The sequence below is a fragment of the Ranitomeya variabilis genome, chromosome 1, assembly GCF_051348905.1.
Source record: "Ranitomeya variabilis isolate aRanVar5 chromosome 1, aRanVar5.hap1, whole genome shotgun sequence".
Classification (NCBI taxonomy): Eukaryota; Metazoa; Chordata; class Amphibia; order Anura; family Dendrobatidae; genus Ranitomeya; species Ranitomeya variabilis.
The window spans coordinates 1,081,195,308-1,081,223,296 of NC_135232.1; the positions used below are offsets into that span (position 1 = coordinate 1,081,195,308).

General features: G+C 44.8%; 1 protein-coding gene across 1 annotated transcript; it reads right to left on the reverse strand.

The window, feature by feature from the left end:
- Positions 1–864: 864 nt before the first annotated feature.
- On the reverse strand, positions 865–25,817 carry LOC143788402 (microtubule-associated serine/threonine-protein kinase 4-like). Its single transcript, XM_077278102.1, has 16 exons — positions 25,573–25,817; positions 23,676–23,777; positions 18,419–18,518; positions 18,159–18,226; positions 17,373–17,458; positions 12,181–12,389; positions 11,663–11,801; positions 10,313–10,445; positions 9,953–10,118; positions 9,738–9,836; positions 5,472–5,594; positions 4,366–4,478; positions 4,180–4,271; positions 3,697–3,770; positions 1,497–1,589; positions 865–1,275 (listed from the first exon to the last, which is right to left on the reverse strand). The coding sequence occupies exons 1-16, from the start codon at positions 25,795–25,797 to the stop codon at positions 1,178–1,180; spliced, it is 1,920 nt and encodes a 639-aa protein (XP_077134217.1). The 5' UTR covers positions 25,798–25,817; the 3' UTR covers positions 865–1,177.
- Between the last annotated feature and the right edge of the window lie 2,172 nt (positions 25,818–27,989).

A 27,989-nucleotide genomic window follows, 5' to 3' on the forward strand; every position in this document is an offset into this window, starting at 1 on the left:
GTCCAGCCTCCCGTGACGTCACGGCTTGTGATTGGTTAATGGCGGCCATGTTGCCGGGACGCGGACCAATCACAGCAAACCGTGACGTAATTTCGTCACGGCTTGCTGTGATTGGTCCGCGTCCCGGCAACATGGCGCCGTGACCAATCATAAGCCGGGACGTCACTGGAGGCTGGACACGCGCGCTTTTTAAAATGGGCGCGTGTCCAGCCTCCCGTGACGTCCCGGCTTGTGATTGGTTAATGGCGGCCATGTTGCCGGGACGCGGACCAATCACAGCAAGCCGTGACGTAATTTCGTCACGGCTTGCTGTGATTGGTCCGCGTCCCGGCAACATGGCCGCCCTGACCAATCACAAGCCGGGACTTCACGTAACCAAGTAAAAGCGCGAATTTTAAACAAACAACGCTGCCGGTTCCCTCGCTGAGGTCCAGGCTGCGTCGGACAGGTGAGTATAGCGATATTTTTTATTTTAATTCTTTCTTTTACACATTTATATGGATCCCAGGGCCTGAAGGAGAGTTTCCTCTCCTTCAGACCCTGGGAACCATCAGGAATACCGTCCGATACTTGAGTCCCATTGACTTGTATTGGTATCGGGTATCGGTATCGGATTGGATCCGATACTTTGCCGGTATCGGCCGATACTTTCCGATACCGATACTTTCAAGTATCGGACGGTATCGCTCAACACTAGTAATAAGTGTTTGTAGTAGAAGGTCGGCCACCTTTCCAATAAATAAGGATATACATATAAGGCTGCATGAACCGGCCACCGGTCAGTATCTGTATATGGACTGAATTTTATCAGATAACAATGTGCATAGATTGATAAAAAATTTGAATAAACCTAAAAGTTTTTTATTTATGTTTTTATTATAATTCATAATAGGATAGAAGGATAAGGGAGGGTTAAAACTAGGAACAGAATCAATAGACACAATCATCGTCAGGGAGTCAGCCGCGGTCAGATACCAGGCGATCAGTAAAAGCCCAGTCAGGCGAGCAGTAGGATTACTGTGGAGCCTGGTGACAGAGGCGTTACCGATACATGTCTGGGTCTAGATGTAAGAGTCAGAAGGCCACAAGTAGCTGGTGAAGCTCCTTCTGTACAGGTCCAGCAGTGATGATGGATCTGCTGGACTTCAGGGCGCTGGATGCTTAGGTTTCTCGTCCTTCAGGTGGTTCTAGGGTAACAATAACAACAAGAAAATACTCGAGCAGCCCTGGATAATCCGCGCCGACAGGATGATAAGATCCGGCGGACGATGGAACCTATGAGAAGAGAAATATAATGTAAGTGACGGGCCTCCATATGACATGATACTACTGTGCGGTCACTGTAGCCGGACGGCAGAGGAATATTATTACACAGAGGTCAGGGATCATTGTCAGCCATCATACATGTGATAATCCCATCACCGACAGATGACGTCTGCTCCACATGAATGATTCTCACTGACATCTCACAACATGGAGCTGATTCTCACACTTACCTCGTCTCTTTTTTCCTTTTTCTCCAGTTTCTGATTTCTCTTCTTCTTTAATCAGATTTATTGCAGATATTCTTTCCGTCTGAGCTGGAAATTCTGATTAGGAAGCAAAAAAAAAAAAACCCTCAGTAACGACATATCTTAATGGGATCTGCTTTGTCTCCTGTATACAGGTCCTTCTCAAAAAATTAGCATATAGTGTTAAATTTCATTATTTACCATAATGTAATGATTACAATTAAACTTTCATATATTATAGATTCATTATCCACCAACTGAAATTTGTCAGGTCTTTTATTGTTTTAATACTGATGATTTTGGCATACAACTCCTGATAACCCAAAAAACCTGTCTCAATAAATTAGCATATTTCACCCGTCCAATCAAATAAAAGTGTTTTTTAATAACAAACAAAAAAACCATCAAATAATAATGTTCAGTTATGCACTCAATACTTGGTCGGGAATCCTTTGGCAGAAATGACTGCTTCAATGCGGCGTGGCATGGAGGCAATCAGCCTGTGACACTGCTGAGATGTTATGGAGGCCCAGGATGCTTCAATAGCGGCCTTAAGTTCATCCAGAGTGTTGGGTCTTGCGTCTCTCAACTTTCTCTTCACAATATCCCACAGATTCTCTATGGGGTTCAGGTCAGGAGAGTTGGCAGGCCAATTGAGCACAGTAATACCATGGTCAGTAAACCATTTACCAGTGGTTTTGGCACTGTGAGCAGGTGCCAGGTCGTGCTGAAAAATGAAATCTTCATCTCCATAAAGCATTTCAGCCGATGGAAGCATGAAGTGCTCCAAAATCTCCTGATAGCTAGCTGCATTGACCCTGCCCTTGATGAAACACAGTGGACCAACACCAGCAGCTGACATGGCACCCCACACCATCACTGACTGTGGGTACTTGACACTGGACTTCAGGCATTTTGGCATTTCCTTCTCCCCAGTCTTCCTCCAGACTCTGGCACCTTGATTTCCGAATGACATGCAAAATTTGCTTTCATCAGAAAAAAGTACTTGGGACCACTTAGCAACAGTCCAGTGCTGCTTCTCTGTAGCCCAGGTCAGGCGCTTCTGCCGCTGTTTATGGTTCAAAAGTGGCTTTACCTGGGGAATGCGGCACCTGTAGCCCATTTCCTGCACACGCCTGTGCACGGTGGCTCTGGATGTTTCCACACCAGACTCAGTCCACTGCTTCCTCAGGTTCCCCAAGGTCTGGAATCGGTCCTTCTCCACAATCTTCCTCAGGGTCTGGTCACCTCTTCTCGTTGTACAGCGTTTTCTGCCACATTGTTTCCTTCCAACAGACTTACCATTGAGGTGCCTTGATACAGCACTCTGGGAACAGCCTATTTGTTGAGAAATGTCTTTCTGGGTCTTACCCTCTTGCTTGAGGGTGTCAATGATGGCCAATGATGGCCTTCTTGACATCTGTCAGGTCGCTAGTCTTACCCATGATGGGGGTTTTGAGTAATGAACCAGGCAGGGAGTTTTTAAAAGCCTCAGGTATCTTTTGCATGTGTTTAGAGTTAATTAGTTGATTCAGAAGATTAGGGTAATAGGTCGTTTAGAGAACCTTTTCTTGATATGCTAATTTATTGAGACAGGTTTTTTGGGTTATCAGGAGTTGTATGCCAAAATCATCAGTATTAAAACAATAAAAGACCTGACAAATTTCAGTTGGTGGATAATGAATCTATAATATATGAAAGTTTAATTGTAATCATTACATTATGGTAAATAATGAAATTTAACACTATATGCTAATTTTTTGAGAAGGGCCTGTATAGTAGGATTGTGCTAGTCCTGTCTCCTATAGTCCTGAATATCTGATATTATATCATAATAGGAAAGAATGAGTCCTTTATAATGTACATAATCCCATCTGATATAGAGCAGTAAGCGCCCTGTGTGCCGCCATGTGGTGCATCACTGATGAGTGATATTCTATTATAGGAGACGATGTCTCCTTATGATGATGTAGGTTATTGGATGCTGCAACATATCTCACAGAATCCATGAACACAATTGTACAAAATTAGGGAAATAGAGATTCAGTATGGGCCCATGAACAACATAATTGGGGGATCCATGAAACATGAATAACATTGAAGACCTATTACAGAAAAATCATGTGGAAATATTTGAGCCTTGAAATCAACATTCCCATTGTTGGTGCTGCAGACATGGACATACCTGATAGTGGGGACGAGGATGACAAGGTGGTAATAGTGTCGTCTCTATCAGATACGGACACAGATTCTTTCTGCCTGTTTGGAAGAAGAAAAACAAGTAAATCACAAGGAAACCGTATAAAAGGGGTTGTCTCACTATAAGAACACTGACAATAATGCCCAATAGGACATATGACTCCCATACTGGGGAAGGTCTTCTGCTCAAAACTAACATGTATAGAGCGAAGTGGAAAACAACCACCAAGACTGTCTGGCATGTAATACTACATCTCTCCTACAGTGTGGGTATCACTAAAAGTGCATAACTGGCACAATCATGGGCTGTTATCACCTGCGGTTTCTGAAACCAAAAGCACAATGACCGGTAACCATGGGGCGGAGGATGCTTCATGTGATATTATGGTATGGTATTTATGTCCTATATTTGGTGTTGTGCACATATATCAGCCTGGAGCTCCCAGTAATGACCCCATAATCTACTCACATTTCTGAGCTGTCAGTGATGGATGTTTGAGTACACTCTGGAGGTGACTTGGAATCCTCATCGTTCATCATCCCGTTAGTGGTGGTATAGCGCTACATGCAGAAGAAACAAAACATTTAATCATTTTATGTTTACTTTTATGGGTCATTTTTATACATATTTGGGATTTACAAATCAAATACTTACTTTAGAAAGCCTTTCAGATGATGATGTAAAATTTTGGAAGTCAACCAACTCATTGTCCTCACTTGTGCCTTTCTCATCCTCTGAGTCCAGATGTTGTTTCATATTAGAATGGTCTGTAAGACATAGATAATTATTAGAGGTTATCAGTATAACACAGTCCCCATTTATCATTAATATTAATGGGAACCGATTATCACATAATATGGAAGAAGAGACAAGCAGACACTAAAGGTACCTTCACACTGAGCGACTTTACAACGAGAACGACAGCGATCCGTGACGTTGCAGTGTCCTGGATAGCGATCTCGTTGTGTTTGACACGCAGCAGCGGTCTGGATCCTGCTGTGATATCGCTGGTCGGAGCTAGAAGTCCAGACTTTATTTGGTCGTCAGATCGGTGTGTATCATTGTGTTTGACAGCAAAAGCAATGATGCCAGCAATGATTTACAATGGTAACCAGGGTAAACATCGGGTTACTAAGTGCAGGGCCGCGCTTATTAACCCGATATTTATCCTGGTTACCATTGTAAAAGTAAAAAAAAAAACACTACATACTCACCTTCTGATGTCTGTCACGTCCCCCGGCGTCCACAGGGTTAAACTGCTTTCGGCAGGAGCGCTGCTAAATGCACGCGCTGCTGCCGAGAGCTTCCTTGCACTGACTGTCAGTGCCGGCCGTAAAGCAGAGCACATCGGTGACGTCACCACTGTTACTGCCGGGTGCCGGCGCTGACACATTCAGTGCAGGGAAGCCGCCGGCGGGGGACGTGACAGACATCAGAAGGTGAGTATGTAGTGTTTTTTTTTTACTTTTACAATGGTAACCAGGGTAAATATTGGGTTACTAAGCGCGGCCCTGCGCTTAGTAACCTGATGTTTACCCTGGTTACCAGGGTGCTGCAGGGGGACTTCGGCATCGTTGAAGACAGTTTCAAAGATGCCGAAGTCGTTCCCCTGATCGTTGGTCCCTGGAGAGAGCTGTCTGTGTGACAGCTCCCCAGCGACCTAAACAGCGACGCTGCAGCGATCGGCTCGTTGTCTATATCGCTGCAGCGTCGCTGAGTGTGACGGTACCTTTAGTCTAGATGACGTCTTTTCTACTTACTGATAAATAAACTGGTGTCCACATCTAATTCAAGCTGAGGAAGGTACAACGGTTTTTGACTTAGAAGGTTATCAAAGTCTAAATCTCTAAGGAATGGATGATCCTTGATCTCAAATGCGCCTCCTGGATAAAGAAAAACAAAAGTGATGGGGACATTGTCAGAGACAGCTCCATACCAACAAATTAAGGGAAGCGCTTAATCGAGTAGGCTGGGACCATCTCATGGTAACTGGGGATTCCGACCATAAATGGGACATGTTTAAGGATATTATACTAGAATCCTGTAGAAAACTTATACCCTCTGGTAATAAAATGTCCAGGAATAAAAAGAAACCATTGTGGATAAATAAGACACTACAAAGTTTAATCAGACTAAAACATAGGACATTCAAAATCTTGAAGTCTGAGAATGCTGAAATAGCATTTCAGGAGTATAAAGATCTAAGCAAGAAATATTAAAAAGAAATCAAGCTGGCAAAGTTGTCCACAGAGAAACAAATTGCCAGTGACATTAGAATAAATTCCCTAAAATGTTATAAATTCATCAATGCCAAAAAGGAAAAAAAGATGGCATAGGTCCCTTAAAAGACTATAATAGCAAGATAATAATAGAGGACAAAGAAAACACTGAGATATTAAACAGGCACTTTTCATCTGTGTTCACCAATGAACTAAGTATTCCAGGGATCATTCAACAAGGCAAAAATGAAAGGTCACCACCGGAAATAACACAAGAGGAAGTATGCCTGCGTCTGAGCAAATGAAGCATTGACAAATCCCCTGGCATTTATCCACGGATCCTGAGGGAATTGAGCTCAGTAATTGACAGACCGCTGTATTTTATATTCTTAGCCTCTCTTGTAACTGGGGTGGGTGGTGCCACAGGATTGGGGGATGGCTGATGTAGTACCGATATTTAAGAAAGGTCAGACTGACATCAGTAGTATGCAAAATTTATGTGGGCATTATAAGAGATGACCTGCAGAAATATATTGTAGATAATAATATAATAACTGACAAACAGCACGGATTCATGAAGAATAAGTCGTGTCTAACTAACATGTTGGGTTTCTATGAGGAGGTAAGTGCAAATCTGGAAGTTGATAATGCAGCTGATGTGATTTATCTGGACTTTGCAAAGGCATTTGATACTGTTCCACATAACAGCTTTATACTGAAGCTCCATGAGCATTGACTGGGGGAAACTATATGCAGATGGGTAAGGAATTGGCTAAATGACAGGAAACAAAGAGTCATCATAAATGGTAAATTCTCTAAAGAGAAGGGCTGATCCTCATGGACATTAGCGATATGTCAAGGCCCATATTAATAATCTGCCCAACTCGGCATTTTCCCGCTGGGCCACAATGTTTCCCTTCATAATGGGCCGCGGGCCGGCGGTGCCTGCTGATCCGGTCGCCTGGCCGCTGATCTGGCCACTGGCCTGTTTTTCCAGTTGCCGACCCTTTACATCTGCGGGCACGGCAGTTCTAGGAGGGTTGTGACTAGAACAGAGTTGATTTTATGAGGTAATGATGTCACTGAAAGGGGCAGGGCCTAGAGCCGTCTAGATCGGAGTTGAATTTTTGTGATCCTCATTTTAACTACTCCGATCTAGACAGCCCTAGGCCCTGAACTTCCCGTGACATCATTACCTCAAAAAATCAACTCCTTTCTAGTCGCTCCCATCTCAGAAGAGGAGCTGCTGCTGCCAGAGAGATCTCTGTGCCGGCAGCTCTGTGCCTATCTGCTGGTGATCTGTGCCCCTCAGCTAAGTGCCCCTGTGATCTATGTATCCCCCTATGATCTCTGTGGCTCCAGCTATGTGCCCCCTGTGATCTCTGTGGCCCCAGCTATGTGCCCCCTGTGATCTGTGCTACATAGTTATATGTCCCACTATGATCCCTGTGCCCCCTGCTATGTACCCCATGATCTCTGTTCTCCCTGTGATTTCTGTGCCCTCCAGCTACATGCCCCCTGTAATCTCTGTGGCCCCAGCTATGAGCCCCCTGTGATCTCTGTGGCCCCAGCTATGTGCCCCCCCATGATCTATGCTGCATACCTATATGTCCTACTATGATCCCTGTGCCCCCTGCTATGTACCCCATGATCTCTGTTCCCCCTGTGATTTCTGTGCCTTTCAGCTACATGCCCCCTGTAATCTCTGTGGCCCTAGCTATGTTCCCCCCTGTGAACTCTGTGGCCCCAGCTATGTGCCCCCCTGTGATCTTTGTGGCTCCAGTTATGTGCCCCCCTGTGACCTCTGTGCCCCTCAGCTATGTGCCCCCCATTTTATCTGTTCCCCCTGTGATTTGTGTGCCCTCTATCTATATGCCCCTGTGATCTCTGTGCCCCACAGCTATGTGCACCCCTGCTATGTACCCCCTGTGATATTTGTGCTTCCATGTGATCTCTGTGCCCCCTGTGATCTCTGTCCCTTCCAACTATGTGCCCCCCAGCTATGTACCCCCCGTGATCTCTGTGCCCTCCAGCTATGTGCCCTCCTGTGATTTCTGTGTCACCCCTGTGATCTATGTGCCTCACTGGCGATGCCTGTTCCCCCTAGTGCTGTATATCCCCCCTTTTTTTGCTTCCTGCTCTACTCACCGCCCAGAGCATTATATGGAGCATCATATGGGGCCTATTATATATGGAGCATCATATGGGGCCCATTATATATGGAGCATCATATGGGGCCCATTATATATGGAGCATCCTATGGGGCCCATTCTGTTTGGAGCAATATTTAGGGCCCATCATATACTGTATGGAGCATTATATGGGGCCCATACTGTTTGGAATTTGAAGCAATATACGGGGCCCATCATATTCTGTATGGAGAGTTTTGGGGCTCATTTTAACTGTATGGAGTATTATATGGGGCACATTATACTGTTTGGAGCATTATATGGGGCTCATTATACTGCATGGAGCAATATTTCTGGATCATTAATCAGTATGAAGCAATACATGGGGCTCATTATACTGTATGGAGCGCTATGTGGTGCCCACAATACTGTATGGAGGACTATGTGGTGCCCATAATATTGTATGGAGCAATATATATGGGGCTCATTATTCTGTATGGAGCAATATATGGGCTCATTATACTGTATGTGGCACTATATGGTACCCAGAATACTGTATGGAGCAATATATGGGGCATGTTATTCTGTTTGGAGCGCTATGTGGTGCCCATAATACTGTATAGTGCAATATATGGGGCTCAGTATGGAGCAATATATGGGGCTCATTATTCGGTATGGAGCAATATATGGGGCATGATATTCTGTATGGAGCACTTGTGGTGCTCATAATACTGTATGGAGCAATATATGGGGCTAATTATACTGTATAGAGCAATATATTGGGTTCATTATACTGTATGGAGCAATATATGGGGCTCATTATACTGTATGGAGCACTATATGGTACCCAGAATACTGTATGGAGCAATATATAGGGCTCATTATTCTGTATGGAGCAATATATGGGGCTCATTATTCTGCATGGAGCAATATATAGGGCTCATTATTGTATATGGAGGGATATGTGGTGCCCATAATACTGTATGGAGGACTATACTGTCTGATTTATGACCTATTGTAGAATGGACAATAGTTATAATTCACGTAATGTAAGAAGTGAAATCTTTGGCATTGTACTATTCCTAGATTTCTCTGCTGTATCTGTGCATTAGGAATAGTGGTACATGTTAAAGGGGTCCACTGAGACTTTTTTTTCCGGCGCCCACAAAAACCTAGCACCGGCCCTGTATGCACTACACAGTACCACTTCTCCTCTCCTGTTGTCGAAGAGGCGTCATTGGACTTTGGGAGGGTCAATATTGGTTTGGTATTTTCAATATTGCTATGGCCAAATAAAAATAAAATATTGGAAAAGCTGTTTAAATGGATTATCCCAAGTAATCCTCTTTCCTCTGGATAGGGGATAACTTTCCAATTGCTGGAGATCCGACTGCTGGGACCTCCACGATCCTGAAATTCGGAGCTCTGTAGAGCACCATGTAAATGCAGCTGTGGTCAATCATACGCACTGTTGCGCCATTCACATGTGGCTCTACAAATGTCTCATTTTAGGAGAGTGAGGAGCACGACAAAGTAAAGCAAAATTCACTGATCGGGGTGAGGAGTGTTATAGTTTGTAGGCTGGTGGGGTTTGTGTTGCAGGGCTGCTTTTTTGTCCCAGTCCGGCCCTGGATATGTCTTCGGTGTAATAAGGGAATATTAATATTATATCCGTTACCTGTCCCAAGTCTATCCACAGGATTTTTTCTCAGCAGCTGAGTGATGAGGTTCTGGACATCGGGTGGAGGAGTGTAATGAGGATCCCATTTTATATCTCCTGTTATATAGAAAAATACAGAACATAAAACCTCTTTACTGGACTGTAAGATAAAGCAAAGGAAGTAACTAAACCAAGATATCCAGTCAAAGCATTGATCAGATTATTCTACTTACCAGTGACCACGTTTTCATAAAGCTCCATTATGGAACCCCGATCAAATGGTGTACGTCCCGTGAGAAATTCATATAATATGATGCCCATTGCCCACCAGTCAACAGGTCTTCCATAGCCTTTGTTCTGGATGACCTCAGGGGCTGTGTATTTCAGGGGGCCACACATCTGGAAGCCAACAGAAGATAGAGATGAGAATCGATGAAACAATTATTATGACAAGTTATTGCAATAAAAACAGAATGACACAAGATTTTAAAATGGCAATGAAAAAGCTCTCTAAAAATGAAGAACGTAGGGAAGAGAGAATAGAGTTAAGAGATTTGTACAGGACAAGCTAAGTTCCTGTAGGTAATGCTGACCTCAAAGTCCAGGAACTCTCTGGAGATGTCCTCTGCTGAGTGCTTGTAGATGTTGGTGTTTGGTGTCATGACACCAACTTTTGAAAGTCCAAAGTCGGTAATTTTAATATGTCCATCAGATGTTATCAGGAGGCTGTGAAAGAGAAGATGATTTTAGCTTCATAGACAGTGAGATAATGCCTGGGACAGCTCATAGAATCTCATGGCTTTCAGTATCACCTCTATGCTGATGACACACAGATCTACATCTCTGGACCAGATATCACCTCCCTACTAACCAGAATCCCTCAATGTCTGTCCACTATTTCATCCTTCTTCTCCGCTAGATTTCTCAAACTTAACATGGACAAAACAGAATTCATCATCTTTCCCCCATCTCACGTGACCCCCCCAACGAACCTATCCATTACAGTAAATGGCTGCCCACTCTCCCCAGTCCCACAAGCTCGCTGCCTCGGGGTTATCCTTGACGCTGATCTCTCCTTCAAACCACATATCCAAGCCCTTTCCACTTCCTGCCGACTTCAACTCAAAAATATTGCACGAATCCGTTCATTCCTCAACCAAGAATCTGCAAAAACCCTAGTCCATGCCCTCATCATCTCTCGCCTTGACTACTGCAACCTCCTGCTCTGTGGCCTCCCCTCAAACACTCTCGCACCCCTCCAATCTATTCTAAACTCTGCTGCCCGACTAATCCACCTGTCCCCCCGCTATTCTCCGGCCTCTCCCCTCTGTCAATCCCTTCACTGGCTCCCCATTGCCCAGAGACTCCAGTACAAAACCCTAACCATGACGTACAAAGCCATCCACAACCTGTCTCCTCCTTACATCTGTGACCTCATCTCCCGGTACTTTCCTACACGCAACCTCCGATCCTCACAAGATCTCCTTATCTACTCCCCTCTTATCTCCTCTTCCCACAATCGTATACAAGATTTCTCTCGCGTATCACCCCTACTCTGGAACCCTCTACCACAACACATCAGACTCTCGCCCACCATCGAAACCTTCAAAAAGAATCTGAAGACCCACCTCTTCCGACAAGCCTACAACCTGCAGTAACCACCGATCGACCAAACCGCTGCATGAACAGCTCTACCCTCACCTACTGTATCCTCACCCATCCCTTGTAGATTGTGAGCCTTCGCGGGCAGGGTCCTCTCTCCTACTGTACCTATTATGACTTGTATTGTTCAAGATTATTGTACTTGTTTTTATTATGTGTACCCCTCCTCACTTGTAAAGCGCCATGGAATAAATGGCGCTATAACAATAAATAATAATAATAATAATAATAATAATAAAGGATAACTTTTCCCCTTTGTAATACTACAGGTATTCACTTACTTATCTGGCTTCAGGTCTCTGTGCACCACACCGTAACTATGCAGGTATTCCACACCAAGGACCGCTTCTGCAAAGTACAAGCGGGCCAACGGAACAGAGAAAGGACCATCTGTGCTTAGAAGGCTCTCGCAGTCTCCACCTATAGAAGAAAGGAAATATGACCGGTGAGGGGATTATACAGAAGATCACCATGACGTATGATGAGAAACATTGGGGCAGGAGACAATATATGAAGATATAATGTACTGTATTCTGCACAAATGAATTAGTCTGAAGTCATGGTGAAATGTCATCTACTTAACTAATGACATAAAGTGATGTCAGGTATCGTCTACAGCTGGAGATACTAACGTTCTCAGTGCGGACATACAGGGAGATCACAGATCAATGACTTCCCTGGCACCATGGTAATAGATAACCTATAATAAATGCTCTGTGGGGTGTAAATCCTAATGATATGAGCGGTGATAAGATGTCAGCAGACATGGGGTGAATATAATACAATGTACATGTCCTACCTCCTACATACTCCATGACCATACACAGGTGAGATTTAGTTGGGAAGGAGCAGAGCATGGAGACCACAAAGGGACAATCTGCGAATGTTAGGATGTCCCTCTCGATAAAGGCCCTTTCCACTTTCTGTGGAGTATCCAGGTTCCGCTTGGCCATCTTCTTCATAGCAAAGATCTCTTGAGAGTCTTTATGGCGCATTAAGTAGACGGACCTGGAGAGAAGGAGAATGCATGGTTTATAATGAATCCTTATTAACAGTCTGTATATACAGTACAAACCAAAAGTTTGGACACACCTTTTCATTTAAAGATTTTTCTGCATTTTCATGACTATGAAAATTGTACATTCACACTGAAAACTATGAATTAACACATGTGGAATTATATACTTAACAAAAAAGTGTGAAACAACTGAAATTATGTCTTATATGGTAGGTTCTTCAAAGTAGCCACCTTTTGCTTTGATGACTGCTTTGCATACTCTTGGCATTCTCTTGATGAGCTTCAAGAGGTAGTCACCGGGAATGGTCTTCCAACAATCTTGAAGGTGTTCCCAGAGATGCTTAGCACTTGTTGGTCCTTTTGCCTTCGCTCTGCGGTCCAGCTCATCCCAAACCATCTCGATTGGGTTCAGGTCTGGTGACTGTGGAAGCCAGGTAATTTGGTGTAGCACCCATCACCCTCCTTCACCTCCTTCATGGTCAAATAGCCCTTACACAGCCTGGAGGTGTGTTTGGGGTTATTGTCCTGTTGAAAAATAAATAATGGTCCAACTAAACGCAAACCGGATGGAATAGCATGCCGCTGCAAAATGCTGTGGTAGCCATGCTGGTTCAGTATGCCTTCAATTTTTAATAAATCCCCAACAGTGTCACCAGCAAAGCACCCCCGCACCATCACACCTCCTCCTCTATGCTTCATGGTGGGAACCAGGCATGTAGAGTCCATCCGTTCACCTTTTCTGCGTCGCACAAAGACACGGTGGTTGGAACCAAAGATCTCAAATTTGGACTCATCAGACCAAAGCACAGATATCCACTGGTCTAATGGCCATTCCTTGTGTTCTTTAGCCCAAACAAGTCTCTTCTGCTTGTTGCCTGTCCTTAGCAGTGGTTTCCTAGCAGCTATTTTACCATGAAGGCCTGCTGCACAAAGTCTCCTCTTAACAGTTGTTGTAGAGATGTGTCTGCTGCTAGAACTCTGTGTGGCATTGACCTGGTCTCTAATCTAAGCTGCTGTTAACCTGTGATTTCTGAGGCTGGTGACTCGGATAAACTTATCCTCAGAAGCAGAGGTGACTCTTGGTCTTCCTTTCCTGGGGCGGTCTTCATGTGAGCCAGTTTCTTGACGGTTTTTGCCACTGTGTCAACCAAAAAACTAAAAAAAACCTTTAAAAATACCTTTATTATATTCTCATTAAAATATAGTAATTAGGAAACAAATAAAAAAACTACCAACACTGCAATACAAAGGTATGGGCGGGGTGAAGGGCTAGCCAAAATACAGCGGGAACTTATTTTGGGGAATGTATTCCTGACAAAGTCCCTATTTATACTCCTAGTAGGCTTTAAACCTTCCTGGCAGTGGAGGTTGGCACCCTATAGGTCGACATGGTGCCCCCACTCAACGTCGGCTGTCCCTTCTGGCCCTAATCGGACCCTAATCGACCTATAGGGTGCCAACCTCCACTGCCGGGAAGATTTAAAGCCTACTAGGAGTATAAATAGGGACTTTGTCAGGAATACATTCCCCAAAATAAGTTCCCGCTGTATTTTGGCTAGCCCTTCACCCCGCCCATACCTTTGTATTGCGGTGTTGGTAGTTTTTTTTTTTCTTTTTATTTGACTCCTAATTACTATATTTTAATGAGAATATAATAAAGGTATTTTTAAAGGTTTTTTTTTCGTTTTTTGGTTGACATATTGAGTATACCCTTTCATTATTTGTGTTCTTGGTTTTCCGGTTTTTGCCACTGCACGTGGGGACATTTTCAAAGTTTGCCCAATTTTTTAGACTGACCGACCTTCATTTCTTAAAGTAATGATGGCCACTCGTTTTTCTTTACTTAGCTGCTTTTTTCTTGCCATAATACAAATTCTAACAGTCTATTCAGTAGGACTATCAGCTGTGTATCCACCAGACTTCTGCACAACACAACTGATGATGGTCCCAACCCCATTTATAAGGCAAGAAATCCAACTTATTAAACCTGACAGGGCACACCTGTGAAGTGAAAACCATTCCCGGTGACTACCTCTTGAAGATCATCAAGAGCATGCCAAGAGTGTGCAAAGCAGTCATCAAAGCAAAAGGTGGCTACTTTGAAGAACATAGAATATAAGACATATTTTCAGTTGTTTCACACTTTTTTGTTAAGTATATAATTCCACATGTGTTAATTCATAGTTTTGATGATTTCAGTGTGATTGTACAATTTTCATAGTCATGAAAATACAGAAAAATCTTTAAATGAGAAGGTGTGTCCAAACTTTTGGTCTGTACTGCACAAGTCATTATATGATCTTTTATTGTAATGTTTAATACCAGCAGTCAGACCATCACTAGAAATCCACATCTCACATCTAGAAATACATAAAGAGCTGTACATAGATCACCTATGGGAGGTCTGCACAATGCCCCGTCTGCCGGACCCTCACCCAGGTCACATTATAGATGAGAGAATCTACCGAAATTCATCTTGGGCAGATTCGCTATAACCGACCAGTAGATACAATTCAGTCCAAATATAAATTGATCTAAACTGAAAATGCTCCGTTTGCTGTAAGAAGAGGCTTATTATGCTCCCCACACCCCAAGGCAGAATAAATGGAGGGGAGGGAGGAAGTTCTAATATAATTAATCACATTACACCCACTTGTCCTCGGCCCTCCCCGTCCATCACTGCCGTCCTCCGTCCTCTGTGCCGGTCTTTGGTTGTTCTCCCTTCTGCTACTGAGGCCAGTGATTGGACTCACATGGTCATGATGGAGGGTGGGGGTGCAGATGTCATTGGCGTCAGTATCGTGTCACCCCTCACGTGACCATGTGCAGCCAATCACGATTATCAGCTCCATAATGGGGCCCCGAAGACTCCGAAGATCGGAGGAAGCTGTGGTGGAGGCGGCAGCATAAGAACAGGTGAGGTCTAGGACCGGTGAGTGTAACGTATTATATCATCCCTTTCCTTACAGACTGATTTGTTACAGATTAGTTCGCTCAGCTTATATAACGGAGCTGAATAGTGACATTGAGATGTGGACAGTGATGTGGACTCAGATCGTTTCCCTATGGCTGCCGTCACACATGCGAGTTTTACGGACGTAAGAGCGCAGAAACTACGTGCGTAAAACTCGCATAACATACGGCACAATGCTTCTCAATGGGTCTCGTCCTATCAGCCGTATATACGGCTTTCTACGGCCGTACAAAATCGCAGCATGCTGCGTTTGTTAGCGTATTGCGCAAAAAAATCGCCAATGAAAGTCTATGGGGGCGAGAAAAATACGGATTCCACACGGACCAGCAGTGTGACTTGCGAGAAATACGCAACGGTGTTAGTGAAAAGTCGGTAATTCAATTGCCGGCTTTTCATTTCTCCTGCCTAAACCCGACAGGATATGAGACATGGTTTACATACAGTAAACCATCTCATATCCCCTTTTTTTTGCATATTCCACACTACTAATGTTAGTAGTGTGTATGTGCAAAATTTCAGCGCTGTAGCTGCGCAAATAAAGGGTTAAATGGCGGAAAAAATTGGCGTGGGCTCCCGCGCAATTTTCTCCGCCAGAGTGGTAAAGCCAGTGACTGACGGCAGATATTAATAGCCTAGCCTATTGTAAGGTGACATTAAGCAAGGTGGCATTAACCTTTGATTACCCCATATCCCACCGCTACACGGGAATGGGAAGAGAGTGGCCAAGTGCCAGAATAGGCGCATCTTCCAGATGTGCCTTTTCTGGGGTGGCTGGGGGCAGATGTTTTTAGCCACGGGGGGGCCAATAACCGTGGACCCTCTCTAGGCTATTAATATCTGCCGTCAGTCACTGGCTTTACCACTCTGGCGGAGAAAATTGCGCGGGAGCCCACGCCAATTTTTTCCGCCATTTAACCCTTTATTTTAGCAGCTACAGCGCCCAAATTTTAGCCAAACATAGTCCATAGTTCTCAAGGGAAAAGCAGGGTGCGACATCGTCGAAACGCGCGTCGGGGTGCGTGCCGGGGTCCCTCCATACCCAGGTGAGATATGCTCCTTTTGGTTATGTCTTCTGGTGCTCACAGAGCTGAGGTATAGCAGTTGGAGATCGGTTACCTTGCCATATCCACTCAATACATACTGTTCTATAGACTATCTATGGTGTGCTGTGAGACCTCTTAATTAGGCGGTGTTTTTGTGAGTCTATACATCCTGGGTAGTATTTGATACTTATCATGGACATCAGAATTACATGAGGGCCAGGCACATTTTGGTGTTTTTGTATTTTATCGTCTTCAACACGGTTTTGTATGTTTTTAATTTTTTGTATTGCTATTTCAATAAACTTGTTATGTATTTTATAACCTAAATAAGCTTCCGCTATCGTTCTCTATTTTTTGTTAGCGCCCAAATTTTGCATACACACTACTAACATTAGTAGTGTGGAATATGCAAAAAAAATGGGGATATGAGATGGTTTACTGTATGTAAACCATGTCTCATATCCTGTCGGGTTTGGGAAGGAGAAATGAAAAGCCGGCAATTGAATTACCGGCTTTTCACAGATATCGCGCTGTAGTAAATATAAATACAGACTATATATATATATATATGTGTCTCAATGACATATATATATATATATATATATATATATATATATATATATATACTGTATATATGTTTTCCCGAACATTTGAGCCCATAAATCCATTAGATGTCGGTTTTGCAAGCCTGCGAGAAAATATCGCAGTACGGATGCCATACGGATTACATACGGAGGATGCCATGCGCAAAATACGCTGACACACCCTGCCTACGGATCACTATTTTGGGAACATTTCTCCGTATTACGGCCGTATTACGGCCGTAAAATACGGACCGTATTGTCTTACGCCGAGTGTGACGCCGGCCTATGACAACACTGAATGCAGAGCACAGAGGCAGAAGCTTTGTCATAGGGAACCCTGAGAAATGGGGACTATGGGAACAGAAATCTCACCCAAAAGCTCCACAGCCGATCAGTTTAGATGTCTCATAGTCGCTCATACGCGGCTCTCCTGCCGGGATCAATGATCTGATCAAGTCCTAGAAAAGAATAAGAAATAATACTAAGATATAAAAGCTGCAGGAAAACATCTCAGGATATAAAAACTTCTCCTCCTGTATTATGTCCCAGCTGATTTACACTGATCCGATGTAGGGGACGATACAAGCCGGATGCTCCGCATGGATGTAATCTAAGGGGGATCCTCTATACACCGGTATTATTGTAAAGTGCTGGATAATACGGGAGATCACACAGGGGAGAACTATGTATTCTGAGACCAGCATGATTTAGGAGCAGAGACCCTGATTCCAGCATTGTTATTTAATAGGCTATGTTCTGTTGTTTCAATAAAATCAGTGTTTTATCAGTAGGAGATTATCAATAGAGGACTATGTGCTCGTGCCATGTAGTCCTATTGCTCTGTAAACCCTAAACCACCACTGAATAGCTGCTTTCTGCCTATGCACAGTGTACACAGAAAGCTGCCAATCAGTGTTGTGTGATTATACAAGGCTCAGTAAAGTAAGTAATATATTGCTGGAATCAGGGCCTCTGTCCCTACATCATGCTGCTTTAAGTTCAAATAGCATAAACCTGGTGACAGATTCCACTTAATATAAATGCTATTATCTAACACCATAGTGTCATAGACGTTATATGGGGGATAACACTGGACGGGTCACTCACACCCCATGATCTGGTGATACACAGTCACCCCTATATCTCTATGATACTTACACCGGCTGATTCTTTTATCTCCGCTTTCTCACAGATTCCATTGTTGGGATTCGCCAGCGCTGATGGTTCTAAAATAGTGATAAAGGGATGAAGAAATAAAATATATTAGATGATAACAATCCTACATACATAATCCCGCAATAAAGCGGAGACATGACAAGACGTCTGTACATGGGATTAATACATGGAGCAGAGAGTGAATCTGCCATTATTCCCTGCTCTGTGTAATCTCCGGATATTCCCTGTAGTGATCGGCTCACCTGTCATCAGATCGCGGCTCGGCTCCGGCTGACTCCTATTAGGGCCCGGGGTTTCCGGGGTCACATTCTTCCCACATTTGTGGTCGCCTCTTGCTGTTTCCTGGTAGATATAATATAGATAATTATTATATGGAAGATTTCACTAAATCACCAAATACACAAATCAGGAAGGACTAAACCAACATTTACAGATGCACCAATTGTAACTCTACAAATCACGCGCCATCATGAGAACTTTTCTCAGAAACTTCTCTCACTTATGTGCAGGGCCGGCGTTAGCGGCAGGCAGACCAGGCAGCTTCCTAGGGCCCCCACTCCCCCAGGGGCCCCCAGCTAGTGGCACATCAGGCAGCCGCTATGGGGCATGTGAGGCAGGGGGCCCGCCTGCCACCAGCACCGATTCCCCCGCCAGCGCTGCGGCATTGAACTTTACAGGCGTCATAGACGCCGGTAGAGTTCAAGGCAATGATGCAGGAGAGAGCATCAGCTGACGCTCCCTCTCCCATCATTCCCCTCTGACACTGCGGGTGTGCGATGATGTCATATCACCGTGCACTCACTGTGTGGCGGGCAGACTGCAGTGCAGCCTCTGAGACCGAAGTCTGGAGCAGCATGGGGAACGAGGAGGGGTGAGGATTCTGTGTTTTTTTTATATATCCCTGAGTACTTACTGGACTGTGGCGCTATTTGTGGGATGAAGAGGCTGTGTTATATACTATGGGGGGAGGAGGAGGCTGTGTTATATACTATGGGGGGAGGAGGAGGCTGTGTTATATACTAAGCGAATTGAGGAGGCTGTATTATATACTGTGGGGGGCAGGAGGCTGTGTTATATACTATGGGGAAGGAGGATGTGTTATATACTATGGGGGTATATTATATTCTATGAGGGAGGCTGTGTTATATACTATGGGGGGTGAAGAGGCTATGTTATATACTATGGGGCGAGGAGGCTGTGTTATATACTATGGGGGGAGGAGGAGGCTGTGTTATATACTATGGGGGAGGAGGAGGCTGTGTTATATACTATGGGGGTGAGGAGGCTGTGTTATATACTATGGGGAGGAGGCTGTATTATATACTATGGGGGGAGTCTGTGTTATATACTATGGGGGGTGAAAAAGCTGTGTTATATACTATGGGGGAGGAGGCTGTGTTATATACTATGGGGGAAGAGGCTGTTATATACTATGGGGAGGTGAGCAGGCTGTGTTATATGCTATGGGGGAGAAGGCTGTTATATACTATGGTGGAGGAGGATGTGTTATATACTATGAGGGGTACATTATTTTTTATGGGGGAGGCTGTGTTATATACTATGGGGAGGTGAAGAGGCTGTGTTATATACTATGGGGGAGGAGGCTGTGTTATATACTATGGGAGGTGAGGAGGCTGTGTTATATACTATGGGGGGTCAGGAGGCTGTGTTATATACTATGCAAATTGAGGAGGCTGTATTAGATACTATGGGGGGCAGGAGGCTGTGTTATATACTATGGGGGAAGGAGGATGTGTTATATACTATGGGAGGTGAGGAGGCTGTGTTAAATAGTATGGGGGAGGAGGCTGTTTTATATACTATGGGGAGGAGACTGTGTTATATACTATGGGGGTGAGATGGCTGTGTTATATACTATGGGGGTGAGGAAGCTGTGTTATATACTATTGGCGGGTGAGGAGGCTGTGTTATATACTATGAGGGAGGAGGCTGTGTTGTATACTATGGGGGAAGAGGCTGTTTTATATACTATGGGGAGTGGAGGCTGTGTTATATTCTATGGGGGGTGAGGAGGCTGTGTTATATACTATGGGGGAGAAGGCTGTTATATACTATGGCGGAGGAGGATGTGTTATATACTATGAGGGGTACATTATTTTTTATGGGGGAGGCTGTGTTATATACTATGGGGGGTACATTATATTCTATGGGGGAGGCTGTGTTATGTACTATGGGGGCGCTACTTTATATTCTATGGTGAGGCTGTGTTATATACCATGGGGGGTACATTATATTTTATAGGGAGGTGGGCTGTATTATATTCTATGGGGGCTATATTATATTCTATAGGGAGGTGGGGCTGTATTATATTCTATGGGGGGCTACATTATATTCTATAGGGAGGTGGGCTGTATTATATTCTATGGGGGCTGTATTATATTCTATGAGGGAGGATTGCATCATGCTCTTTGGTGGCGCTACATTAGATTCTGTGGGTAGGTGGGCTGTATTATGTTCTATGGGGTGGCTACATTATATTCTGTATTATATTTATTATATTCTATGAGGGGTGATTGCATCATACTCTATGAGGGGGCTACATTATACTATATGAGGGGGTTGCGTTATATTCTATGGGGGATAGATTATATTGTATGGGGGGCTGCATTATACTCTATGAGGAGGACTACATTGTATTCTGTGGAGGGGCTACATTATACTATATAAGGGAGCTGCATTATATTCTATTGAGTGGCTGCATCATACTTTATGAAGGGGCTACCATATATTCTATGGGGTGGCTGAATTATATTCTATGGGGGATTACATTTTATTATATGGCGGGGCTGCATTATACTCTGTGGGGTGGCTGCATTATACTCTGTGGGGTAGCTGCATTATACTCTGTGGGGTGGCTGCATTATACTCTGTGGGGTGGCTGCATTATACTCTGGGGTGGCTGCATTATACTCTGTGAGGTGGCTGCATTGTGCTCTATGGGGTGGCTGCATTATACTATATGTGGGCTGCATTATACTGTATCGAGGACTATGGGGAATACATTATACTATATGAAGAACTATGGGGTGCATTATACTATGGGAAGTGAATTGTACTACATGGATGACTATGGCGATGCATTATACTATATGGAGCACTACGAGGAGTGTATTATACTACATGGAGGACTGAGTAGTGTATTATACTATATGGAGGACTGAGTGTATTTTAATATATGGAGGGCTATGAGGAGTGCATTATACTATATGGAGGACTGAGTAGTGTGTTATAATATATGGAGGACTATGCGAAGTGTATAATATATGGAGGAGTGAGGAGTGTATTTTAATATATGGAGGGACTATAGGGAGTGTATTATACTATCTGAAGGACTATAGGGAGTGTATTCCCCATGGTCCTCCATATAGTATATTATACTTTATGGAGGACTATGGGGAGAGTACTATACTATATGGAGGATTATGAGAGTGCATTTGTGGCACCCCAGAGTCCGGTTGCCACGGTGACATTGCCTCCCTCTAAGGGGTGATGTCATGCCAGGAGGCAGGGGGGTCACCATGCAAGGTAACACGGTATACATGTCAATTTCTGCTCCAGCCAGAAAGGGGAAGCTTTGTTATAAATCCTGGCCAGCAGGTGGGGTTAGTGAGTCAGTAAGAAGTCAGCTGAGAGAGTAAACAGGGGAGCTGTCATGGAAATGGGAGCCAGCTGGAACTCCTGGCAGGACAGTGAGAGAGGAGAGTTGGCAGTTGGTCTGTGGAGATGGAAGGGACAGGAGCAGAGACAAGAGCTCAGGGGAATAAAAACTACATATAGCTGACCCCAGAGCGGAGCGCTGATAAAAAGGGACACCAGAGTCCTTGGCTGGGCGGGTGCTGTATGCCCTGACAGCCGAATCTGGAGGGCAGGGGACTGCAAGCTGCCTGGCCACACCGAACACCTGAAGGCACGGCAGCAGACCAAGAGCCCGGGGCTGACAGTGAAAAGGACAGTGCCCATGATATAGGCTCACGCTGTCTGCCATACAGGTTAGAAATCATCATGCAGGAGAGGGCTGCAGCTTAACTACAAGTAGCAGGGACTCTAAAAGAGAGCGCAGAAGGAAGGTCCCCAACCCCACCTGGCAGGATGCATCCCCTGAAAGCCTCCAGGCAAGCCAGACTCAATCCGTCATCTACTTTCAAGTAAAAGGTAAAGAAAACTGCACATCTCTGTGTCCTTCACTTATTCTCTGTACCCCAATGTTCACCACCATCTGAACAATCAAATGTATTTGCCCTGGGGCCCCGCTCTACCCGTGGGGAGCTGAACCATCTTTGCGCGTCACCATCAGCCCCAGTGGACCTAAACCACAGGTTTGGCCACCCATTGGCGAACACCACAGGTGGCGTCATGGCCAAACACCACATAATTATCCTCCATTTTATGACACAGCCAGGGCCACAGAAACGGATCATGGCCCCGTAACCTCCCCCATAGAACTGTCCGGTCCGATTCCGGGTACCCCACAGCCCTGGAGGGCGCATCACATTATACTATATGGAGAACTGGGGAGTGCATTATACTATATGGAGGACTGAGGTGCACATTATAATATATGGAGGACTATGAGGTGTGCTATACTAAACAAGCAAAATGCTGCATATTCATTGAGTGATTGGATTGTTTATGCCGGAACAAAAATCACTGTTCTCAGCAGCACATCGCCGGTGTAAACTGCAGATGTGCTGCTGATAACATGATACTGTATGGGGACAGATTGACCTAATAGTGATTCTTCTGTTTCCTTCATTCTTTCTCAGTTGGGGTAAAGAGGCCGGGAAACAAGCGTTGAACGAGTTCAGTATTGTCGATCACACTCGTCTAGCGGCCTGAACTCAGTGCATAAAAATACAACGCAAATGCTTCTGTGTGATGTACAATATGTTAGCATTTGGGGCACTATTTTAAACTTTCGCCTAGGGCCCCACTTTGCCTAAAACCAGCCCTGCTTATGTGGATTAAGATGAGTTAACATTGAAAAATCTCACGTTCGGTGTCAAATTTTATGTTATGAACCCTTATATTATATCCCAGAGCTATGTTATTCACGTTCTTTACACCATGGATACATCTTGCACTTTATTCATTACATTATTGGGTAGAATTGCTTTACACTGCAGCTCCTCTCCACAAGCCCACATTAATATACCGTATAATGGACTTATATGCAGAACATTTCTGTAATGACGTCTATTATCTCAGCTGCAGCGTTTACAAGCAGGAAGACTCTGATAGAGCGAGGAAGAAGGGAAAATACCGACTTCCCCCACTGAGCTGTGACTACCTCAGCAGAATACAGACTGTCCTCACAGAGGAGGGAGCAGCACAGACAGGCGAACATAAAACCTCCTGTGCCTGCCGGAGACTGACAGGGAGGCCTGTAAGATCTAACCCCAGATCTTCTGATACCTGACCGGTGATCTGGAGAAGATCAGAAAACAAGGACGTGTGATAGAGAAGATGATGGCTCCTTACCGGGCGTTCCGACGAGCGGGCCGGACGTTCCAGCACACACAGGACTTTTTCGGCTAGGTCTTTAATAAAAGCCAAATCTTCAATTTGAGATCTTTTTTTAGCCTATAAAGAAGAAAAGAAACAAAAAGGAACTAGATGGACATTTCCTGAAGAAAATACATGGTAGTTGAACAGCGCTGCCAGCTTTACAGACGTGTATCAGGTGTCGACTGTAAGAAAGTAAAGTTAGAATATGAATGTTGTATATAGCGATGGCACAACCTGGGATGGGTTGTATATGCAGCCAATGGGAGTGATGGCCCCTTGTTAGCCACTTTGGCCCCTTGGTAGCCATTTCGGCATGCAGGAAGCCACTTTGGTGCACACAGCCCCTCGGTAGCCACTTTGTCCACTTGGTAGCCACTTTGGCACATTCGGCACGGCACCTCGGTAGCCACTTCAGCCACTTGGTAGCCACTTTGGCACATTCGGCACCTTGTTAGCCACTTTGGCCACTCGGTAGCCACTTTAGCACAATCAGCACCTTGGTAGCCACTTTGCCACTTGGTAGCCATTTTGGCACATTCGGCACCTCGGTAGCCACTTTGGCCATTCGGTAGCCACTTTAGCACATTCGGCACCTCGGTAGCCACTTTGGCCACTCGGTAGCCACTTTAGCAAATTCTACACCTCGGTAGCCACTTTGGCCACTCGGTAGCCACTTTAGCACATTCGGCACCTCGGTAGCCACTTTGGCCACTTGGTAGCCACTTTAGCACATTCGGCACCTCGGTAGCCACTTTGGCCACTTGGTAGCCACTTTAGCACATTCGGCACCTCGGTAGCCACTTTTGCCACTTGGTAGCCACTTTGGCACATTCGGCACCTCTGTAGCCGCTTTGACCACTTGGTAGCCACATTGGCATATTCGGCACCTTGGTAGCCACTTTGGCCACTTGGTAGCCACTTTGGCACATTCGGCAACTCGGTAGTCACTTTCGCCACTAGTAGCCACTTTGGTACATTCGGCACCTCTGTAGCCACTTTGGCCACTTGGTAGCCACTTTGGCACATTCGGCACCTTGGTAGCCACTTTGGCCACTTGGTAGACATTTTGGCCACTTGGTAGCCACTTTGGCACATTCGGCTCCTCAGTAGTCATTTTTGCCACTGGGTAGCCACTTTGGCACATTCGGCACCTCGGTAGCCACTTTGGCCACTTGGTAGCCACTTTGGCACATTCGGCACCTTGGTAGCCACTTTAGCCACTTGGTAGACACATTGGCCATTTGGTAGCCACTTTTGCACATTTGGCCCCTCGGTAGTCACGAGTCAGAGTCACGAGTCAGAGTCACATTATTCTGATGTTGGACTTAAATGATCATGTCCTAAAATGGACACCGTACATTTGCATAGCTGCCATCTTTGTAAGGTCAGTGCACCTGCGCTGTGGCTTCAATCCATGTCAGTTGGGGGTCATGGAAAGGTCGCCATTAATTCCTATGGGAAAATTTTTGCTTAAAATGCGATTTTTTTAAAAAAAACTACAAACTGAATTGACTCCAAAAATACATAGCACACCTGTCCCCACTGAGGGATTCGAAACGCCGCCTGAACGGGGTCTCTGCGCCGAGCGGTTCGGGCCACATGAATTGCGGAAAACACAGAGAAGTAGAATAATAATAAAGTATAAGAAATCAGATTACAATATGTTGCTTGAACCTAGAGGGTTCAAGCACCATAAAAATCTGAGATGAGAAAAGACTCAATGGAGGCGGCCATTGTATGTGTCTGCAGATACAATGGTTCCATATCTGGGGACTCGTCATGTTTTATATTGGAGGAAAGGAGAAGCTTCTATCCCACCATTATCATCTGTGATTATGGAGAAGTTTTGTGCGGAGCGTCCGCCACTTACCTGGTGCACTAATGTCCTGATGTTGTGAAGTAAATCAGTCAGATACTCTGACGTTAGTTGATCTTGTCGGTGTTTCTTCAGGCAGTCCTTTACTAGCTGCACCACCAGCCGGTGAGTGAAGCAGAGGACGCCATCGGGTGGTAGAAGCTCAATGTTAGGGTGATTGATGACAAGAATCTCCCACAGTGCTTGTACCTGAAAATCTTTCAGACGAAATTCAGCCATAGTGAAAAATTGCAAATGCTCTCAGTCACTATAGAACCAAAAATGGCACCGGTGATTCCGTGTAGATTCTAGAAGTAGGGAATGTAGTCTGTGATGTCATAATGGCCGAGCATCACCAGTGATGTCATCATAGCCGAGCATCACCAGTGATGTCATCATAGCCGAGCATCATCAGTGACGTCATCACGGAATCTTGTGATAGAATGCTCAAGGATCAGCTCTGCACAAATACAGTTGGGAAAATAAGTGTTTGATACACTAACAACTTTGCAAGTTTTCCCACCCACAAAGAATGGAGAGATCTGTCATTTTTATCTCAACTATGAGAGACAGAATCTAAAAATAAAAATGAAAAAAATCACATTATATATTTTTTAAATAATTAAATTGCATTTTATTGCGTGACATAAGTATTTGATCACCTACCAACCAGCAAGAATTCTGGCTCAGACCTGTTAGTTTTTCTTTAACCCCTTAGTGACAGAGACAATTTGGTACTTAATATAAGTAGAAAATACTTGGCACTCAGAAGAGTTTTTTGCAAATTTGAGAAATAGATTTTTATTCGGTGCATCCAGTTCAATATTTAAACGTTTTCGGTCTTACACAATCAGACCCAACACAAGTCCACGATTCGGTGTAGTAAAACGCACCTTCCCCTTCCATACCATTTTTCCGAAAGGAACCACAATATCTCTCAACTCCGGTTCCAGGTTTTGGAACAGGTAGACATACCTAGGAGAGGCCAAAATCGTACCAGCATGCTTCTCAGGAGAGAAGCATACTGGATTCATACTTTACAGACTCTAGAACCTAGAGGGTTAAATAGGGACTACGACGTCTCAGCTTTTCTGTAACAGTGTATATATGTGTACATAGTACCAGAGGTGACATTAGCATGTTGGTGTAGCCTGATTGTTGTATAGTATTGGTTTTAACTGTACTGCTTCATCATTGTTTCACCATTGTTTATCCATTTCTCTTCACAGAATCGTTAAAATGCACTTTCCGCACCGTGCACCTCACTGGGTATAGTATGCACTCTTTTTGCCATTTTATCATGTAGAGTTTTAAGCTTATCCCCCATCATGTCAGAGTGACCTTCTCTTAGTATTCTGCCTTTGGGGGTCGCCCCCGCCGTTACTAGGTGCGCTGCGCTGCTCTTTAGCACCCCTAACACACTCCTAGACTAGCAGCTCCTTGCCCCTGTCATCTATTGCGCAGGCGCCAGCTCTTCCAGCATCAGATCCGTCGGTCCCCCCCTTTCTGCTCTTTGCGCATGCGCAGCTTCTCCGGTCACATGACCCTATGACGCGCTGGGTCAGCTGACTCGCTGCGTCCAGCACTTAAACCCGGAAGTGCCAGTCTCCCCCTGCAGCCCTGGAGCGCATTTTCCTGGCGGCACGGCGTCCTCTACTCTGGCGGTTACAGGTACAGCAGCGGCTCACTTGGCAGTATGCTTTTCTCCACTTCTCTTCCATGTGGTTACTTATCCCCCCTGCTATGTTGCCTCCACAGCGCTTCTGTCCCGGCCAGTCTCTTGCTCTTTTCAGCGTATTGGTCACCTACCACCGCCTGCTATAAGGTATTGCATTGTGTCATGATGTTTTCTAGACTGGACAGTGTAGCTTTGGCATTGCAGTGTCTCATACACATCCCTGCTGTCTTTGTAGACGCCCTGCGCTCCTGCTCCCCTGCTGACTCCTAACCAGTGTATGGTTATATCCGCATATTTTGTTATTGTGGTCTCCAGGTACCTATATTATAGCCCCTAGCAATGTTATCCTTTTCACATTTCTGTATCTTATTGGTACGGTTATCTGGGACCTGGGCATTTAGTGGTCACTCCCTGGACTTCACTGGCATGATAACAATACTCCTGGGACCCTAGGGTCCATCACCAAGCATCACGCCGAGCATCTTATGTGTTTATGTGCCTGTTTTCTTTTCATTTTAGGCAGCTCACTGTGCACTATACCCGCACATTCCTGTTACTCTGGGGACACTCCATAGCCTGTATCCTTATGGAGCAATATATCTGTCAGCCGCATGCCCCATTGTCACTTGGTAGTAGACTGTATATATCACCTCACTGTACATATTTTATCCTTATCACGTTCTCCAGCTCTAGAATCTTCAGCATAGGACGTACGTCTCACATCACTCCAGGCTGGATTCGTTTAGACCGCCAC

Excerpts from the sequence above, each read along its gene's own strand:
- LOC143788402 (XM_077278102.1), bottom strand. The coding sequence starts at position 25,797 with ATGGCTGAATTTCGTCTGAAAGATTTTCAGGTACAAGCACTGTGGGAG. Across the intron at positions 18,519-23,675 it reads CCCGCTCGTCGGAACGCCCG|GAAACAGCAAGAGGCGACCA; the intron begins GTAAGGAGCCAT and ends TATATCTACCAG. Across the intron at positions 1,590-3,696 it reads ATCCTCGTCCCCACTATCAG|AATTTCCAGCTCAGACGGAA; the intron begins GTATGTCCATGT and ends CTTCCTAATCAG.